This window comes from Anopheles darlingi, chromosome 2 (assembly GCF_943734745.1).
Source record: "Anopheles darlingi chromosome 2, idAnoDarlMG_H_01, whole genome shotgun sequence".
NCBI classification, from domain to species: domain Eukaryota; kingdom Metazoa; phylum Arthropoda; class Insecta; order Diptera; family Culicidae; genus Anopheles; species Anopheles darlingi.
This window is the reverse complement of record NC_064874.1, coordinates 48212815-48219402: the sequence shown is the minus strand read 5'-3', so window position 1 is coordinate 48219402 and position 6588 is coordinate 48212815. Positions and strand designations below refer to the sequence as shown.

Here is a 6588-nt window from a genome sequence, read left to right as displayed (position 1 = left end):
ACGACATGCGATCGACGAGTACGTCACGGGAACAACAACGTTCAAACGAGAACGCAGCTAGAACATTCCTGAAGATCCGCGAGAGCGGCTCGTGCGTCTCGACTTACCCAGAAACAAAAAGTAGGCACCGGCTCCGATGATGATGAACAGGGCGAGCAGCTTGGCGTAGGTGAAGATGTCCTGGACGGCCGTCGCCCATTTCACGTCCCAGCAATTGATGAATGTAAGCACCACTGAGGAAAGGGTCAAAGAGCGACCGAAAGAAGGAACGAAAAGCCATAAATTCGTTAGCACGACGTAACTGGAGGGATTTGCGAGACGATTTACATAAATTGGTTGAGACTTCAGAAGGCCTATTGGGTGACGTCGTAAAATGAAATGAAATTGACGTTGTAGACCCATTCCGGATACTTACGAATGCAACAGACGGCCAGCAGCCGGGCCGCATCCTCCGGTGGTTGACATTCGGGAAAGAAGGGTTTCAGAACGTACACGCTGAAGGTGAGGGCAACGATGGCCTGCGAGCAGGGCCGCACGATCATGCACTCGATCCACAGCCGAATGAAGGCCAGGAAGGGACCGAACGTCTCCATGATGTACGCATAATCGGCACCGGACTTCTTGATCATCGTTCCAAGCTCCGCATAGCAGTAGGCACCGACCTGCAAGGCAGTGGATCCGAGCCGTCACCGCGGTCAGAAAGGAATCATTAATTGTTGCTGCTCCAAATTCCGTGATTTTGTTTTGGGATCGATTCTGAAATGCCATCGCTAGACATCGGACCACCTTTGTTTGTTGCCCGGAACCGGTTGGCGGAAGGTTCGGTTTTTGTGTGTGCAAAAAGTCGTCGCTGCAGCCGCGCTTAGTTGCTGTATAGCTTACCATCGAAAACAGGCCCGATATGACCCACACTATCAGCGACATGTTGACGCTGCCGGTGTTGATGAGGACGCCGGTTGGCGAGACGAAAATGCCGGAACCGATGATGGACCCGACGATCACCGTGATGCCGTTAACGAGCGTCATCTTCGGTTTCAGCACAATCTCGCCCCCATCAGTGCCGGCCTCGAGCTCCTTGCCGCCATCCGCCAGCTTCTTCAGCGAATCCTTGCGCTGCTGCACCAGCGATTCCTCTTTCTTCAGCGCTTCGTCCTCCATTATTATCGGTTAGCGGTCGGTTGTCTGTCTGGCTGCTGCTAGCTGCCGCTGCCGTCTGTGTGCCAGGAAGCCAAGGGATAAATGCTAATTCTAGGATAGAAGATGAAAGAGACACACGGTTCATCGGTACGGAATCCGGTTGTGAATAGGGTACGTTTATCAAGCAGCAGGCGTGTGTTTGGTGGCCACTGAATGGTCATCTTCAATTGAACCACCACCACTAACGGCCTTGATGTGCGTCTCTTGTGGGGCAATCAACACGCCGGTCCTTAGGGCAGGCAACGCAGGCTTTTGTAACTCAATAAACCATAAGTTCCCGCCAGCCCCAAAATCAAGCCCCGTAATTTGCGGCCAAATCACATACACTTCAAACACTTTACCCAACGACGACGACGACGTCAAGCCACTTCACACCATTTGTCCGCTTCGATCAACGCTAACGGGCTCGCGGTTGTAAACAACGCTGACTACTGCTCTTTTGCAGAATGGCACAAAAATATTGAACCACTTACCCTGGCCACCACAGAACACTGCGATGAACTCGTCTGGCCCTTTTTTCAAGAGAGGATGAAGCAGCTAAGTCCGAACACTATACACAGGGTGTCCATACAGCGGTGTGGCGTCGTTAACTGATCCACCGATCGTCGATCACTAATCTAGAGAAAATGTATTTGTTCAATCCCTTGCATTCACTCGTTGACGCTGGCTTTGCCACGAGTTGGAGAGGTTTCAATTAAACCCATTCCCCCTTACAGCCCTTACAGCAAAGGCATAATCTTGCTGATGAACGGAAAGATGCGGCTTCAATTAAAAGACACCGGTAACCAAAACGTGACACACCTAGGCCAATGTAGGTCGGGGACCAGCTCCCTCTAACTTCATATTGAGCGTTCTATTTAAACAGCTTTTCACGGTGAATGCATCTTTCGATTGAAACAAATTCGTTCGATCGCAACAGTCGGTCTCAGTTCCAGTAAACATATAAAAAAAAAGTTTCCTCCATTGACGCAACACACGCACGGCAAACGACAAACCAATCGGCTGTATAAATGAGGTGTTCGGAATAAAATGTCCCGAAATCTACACACTCTCTCTCTCTCTATTTATTCCACCGTTTGATTATCCTTTCGAGACCGCGTGGTTCCTTCGCGTGGAAACACATCAACCCTCTCGGCGTAGCGACGGCGCGCATTTGCATATCCTTAACGCTCCAGGATCACGGCCGCCAGTGTGTGCGTTATGTGCGTACGAGGTTAAAGGGAAGCGATTCAAGGTCACCAAATCTTAGGAGTTAATAAGGGCTCAAGCAGATGGGCGCACCACAGCGACAGAAAACACACACCGCGTAACGCACTTCACAAAACGGTGAAGACCCCTCACACGAACGAACACACTATCCCTTAGAGATCTCTACCCCAAGGATCCTTACCGAACGCGCTAGATCACTTCACTGCCCTCCAACGTGCTAAACGAAAGGATCACGCACAACGTTTCGACACAGCCAACTTTTCGCGCCGTTTTTTTCACTCCGCTCTGGACGAGTGATGAGAACGGAATACCGAGAACGCCATGACCAGCACGAGAACGCGAGAATCTAATACACGCACCCGGCACCCAACGGCGGGGGTCACTCAAAGTTGGCCGTGTTCATGGACGAACTCACGGCATCGCCCGGAGTGTCGCGTTGCTTCCGTCGCAAGCTACACGGAAGGCTCCACGCGACGCAAGAACGGGGCACCACCTCAGCGGCGCGCTTATCGCGGATTCGTAGCGTGGAGGATGCTGTCATGATGAGAGCCGTGGTATAAGCGAATGATGGTCCCCCCCGCCACTCGGCCCAAGGAGGATGCGAGGCTCTGGTTTTGTGGAAGTTTTTGCCCGTTCTCCTAAAATTCGAACGCGTCTATCTCGAATGCGTACGAACTCGACGCTCACATTACATGGTAGAAACGAGTTTTTCGGGGCTTTGTTTTCGAATTTGGCGATGGACCGCAACGTGAGGCAGGTCGGACAGCGTGGACAGCTGGCGAGGTGCCGCCGTGTTCGTGATTTTAGCGCGTCACGCGTACGCTTTAATGTGCCCTCTGTTTACGAGCTTTTAAGTCATTTCGCTAGCCACGAAACGTAACCTTCGGACAAGGTGGAACTCTTTTGCACGTTTTTGCTGCTGCTGCTGCTGTTGCGTCGGATGGTTTGTGGTCGGCCTGGCGTGTATCGGCCACGAATTTGAGCATCGGGAAACACCGCGGACCACTTATACCATCACGTCATTCATCCGCAACCGGGCAAATTAACACGTGTCGCACGAGATGCCGTCTAAATCCGAGCATCAGGTGATGTTGGCGCAGAAGAACAATCTTGAAAACCGGTCCAGCGAACCGGTACGAATCCATCGGAATCGTTGCAATCTTAAAGTGATTCATTTTCCAAACAAAATATCCCCTTATCGTTCCATGCCGGAGCGGCGAAGATTTACGGCATTAGAAATAGCGATGCTGATAAAAGTAAGAGTGCTTCTGGACGACGACGTGACGATCGTACGTTCTGTTCTTCGTAGTACTACGACCTTTGCAAAAAAAAAACCCCAAGAGTCGATGGAATGAGTCACGTGACCGTGACGACTAACCCCAGCGTAATTGTTCCGTTTCTTATTCTTCGACGCCTTCCTTCTAACTTCTCACTCTGTACCCAGTTCCTGCGGTACAGCTTCATTGATCGCTCACTGACAGCCACTTCGGTATCCGTGGATTATTAATGTTCTTGTTATCTCGGTGAAAGCCACTGGATGGCCACTTCATCCACCCGTCAGCAACATAATTGGATTCCGGCACCAGCACGTTAATGGCCACCGCCTTTGAACCGCCGTCATTACAGGCGTCAAGCAACTTATCCCATCTTCCACTATTGACCTTTGTCAATGGCACTGGCACATTAGTGAGGTTGTTGTTTGGCGAATTCTTGGCGTCACCAGTTCCACCGCATCTACACACTCATTACCTGCAATTGAAGGTACACTTTCACTTGGCCAGGATAGGACAGGAACTGGCCCGTAATTCTGACCTCACCGGAAACGGGGCTTTACCAAGCCAAGTTGTTCACCGTTCGCGATATTGCAAATGACTGACGATAGACCAGGCAGTGGAGTAGAGAACATTTAACGTGCGTCAACTAACGACGACGATGACGACGACCACGACGACGGTGACGATGGAGCATCACACGGTGTACAAACGGATGTCCCAACCGAGATAAGTGTGCGTGCTGGGGTACGGGTGTGTCTGTGAGAGTAAAAAGGCGTTATCCTTTGCCCCACCATCCCGGTCGACCAGTGAAGGTAGGTGGACAGAACGGCAACACTACCCCTAGCTGTTCTCTCTTACGCAATGACGTACACAGCTCTCACGATTGGCGGCGGCCACGGTGGTGGAGTAGTAGAGGGACTACAAAAACCGGAAGGGGGAGAGTATCCCCTCGCCTGATAATGCGCATGCTCCGTGGAAGCTGCGAGTGAACCTCGTGCTTCGTACCGGTCACATGGCTCACCGCCATACACACCGATTCCGGTCCCCGTTTTGTGGAACCCACAGCAGGACAGCGGCCAGCGGCCAACGAGAACCGGTACATTATGGGCCAGCCACCATGCGTTATATGCTCCGTGGAACTCATCAAGCTCATTCAGAACGTCTCAAAAGAGAAATTCCGGATGAACAAGCAAACAAACAGAACGCGGTATGGACCGGCCGTACGTTGACACCGGCCTTCAACAGTAGCCTGTCGCAGCATTAACCCTGAAATAGTTTATTCCACTGGCTAGCAAGTCAATAAACAAGTCCCGGCATCGATTCTTAATCCCTCTCTTATCATCTGGAGTCTGGGGAACCTTTTTTCGTTTTATTAAATGGCTGATCGATCCATCATTATCATCTCCGTGGCACGACGACGACGACGACGCAATTAAAAGCAAGGTTCTCCTGACAAGACGAATTCCGTGCCGTCACGTCACTCATTACACTTTGCTCGTGAACCGTACGGTGATCCCGTGCGTCATCCATCGCTGGCGCCAGGGTGTCTTCGTCAGCCGCTGATTCAATTGATGCTCGCCGCCTTACGTCTGATGCTGCTGTTGACGTTCAGGCGACTATCGTACGGGATAGTCATTTAGGGAATTGGATTTGCTGCTGCACCACATCGTAGTGCATCACGGCGCCTGGTTGTTTGTGCTCTCTGGCCACCCTCCGGCGGTGGGTTTAACGGCTGATGAAACTGCGATGCCGGCTTACATCAGCTAGGATGCAATGCCCGGGCTATCAGCAGGCGGTCCGCCCCGGAATTGCCCGGACCCTATGGTCATCAACGATCGACGAGATTGACTGGTGGCTGTGGTTTTGTACGTCCTTCGGCCACGGGCACGGGCAAGGGGTGTTTCAATTGCGGAATTTCCGTGCCGCACCACATACACACCTTTGCCACATTCGATTGGGATTGGTGTTGTGGTAAGCGTCCGATTGGTCAAGACATTCCTTCCAATCGTTCAAAAACATCTAATATTCCGATCACATAACGCGATAACAATAATGTCAATCTAACGGACACTGTTTTTCTTTAATAAGGTGGAGTCAGTACAGGTATTATATGCAGTAATTGTTGAGCAATTGCACGATCATTGCCTCGATTTGACTCGATTTCTGTGAAAGCTGAGTGAGCAGGTTAGTCTCGGCCGGGCGGGCGGACGGTAGGCGGCTGGCTCGACACTTTATGGTACTCGACCACAATTACCATAAACGGAGGATCGATTGTTGTCATCAAATTTATTTATCGACTCACATCAACCACGGAAGCCACGAAGGTACCTTCGGTCACGGAACGGTGCATTATTGCATCACCGAGTGTACCTTCACTGAACTCGCGAGTCGCGTTCTGACTCACATCATAACCAGCTAACGGTATGTTTTGAACCTCACGGATACACCTGTTCCTGCGCCGCCCAGCACAACGCTTTGTCAGTAATCATTCATTGTAATGCCTTCGACTTTGTAGCCGATCACTGTACTACTCTCTGGCCACACGAAATGATCGCGACCTTCCGTCGCACTACCTTGATCTAGCTCCGTCAGTCAAATTGTCACTCTCGCTGCGCTGGACTGCGCTGAATCCTTGCCGGCGGGTAACAGCGATTAGCGGGGGTCATGGTTAGCGATGTCTGCGTAGCATAAAGCATCCACCACTCCCCTTGACCCAAGGCGCTAGTTCGATTTTCCGGCCGGCATTGACCGGCGTTCTGTGACTGAAAGCTCGGAGATCATTACTCGGAGCGTTCGGCAGCAAAACGCTGCACTGTGTGACTATCACTAACCCCCTCACCATGCATTATCTAGATCAACAGACCTTCCAAACGGGGCCCGGGGTTCCATAAACACACCCGCAAACGGC

General features: G+C 51.5%; 1 protein-coding gene across 2 annotated transcripts in view; it reads right to left on the bottom strand.

Moving 5' to 3' along the window:
• Window positions 1-4268, bottom strand: part of LOC125951879 (Y+L amino acid transporter 2) — an 8524-nt gene extending 4256 nt beyond the window's left edge. The window contains exons 1-4 of one of the 2 annotated variants that reach the window (XM_049680999.1): window positions 4156-4268; window positions 883-1248; window positions 416-662; window positions 108-233 (exon numbers count right to left, since the gene is read on the bottom strand). In XM_049680999.1, coding sequence (XP_049536956.1) covers window positions 108-233; window positions 416-662; window positions 883-1158 — 649 coding nt within the window. In that variant the 5' untranslated portion in view covers window positions 1159-1248; window positions 4156-4268. Of the gene's footprint in view, window positions 1-107; window positions 234-415; window positions 663-882; window positions 1249-4155 lie in introns of those variants that run through there. The other variant, XM_049681000.1, reaches the window with a different exon arrangement.
• Between the last annotated feature and the right edge of the window lie 2320 nt (window positions 4269-6588).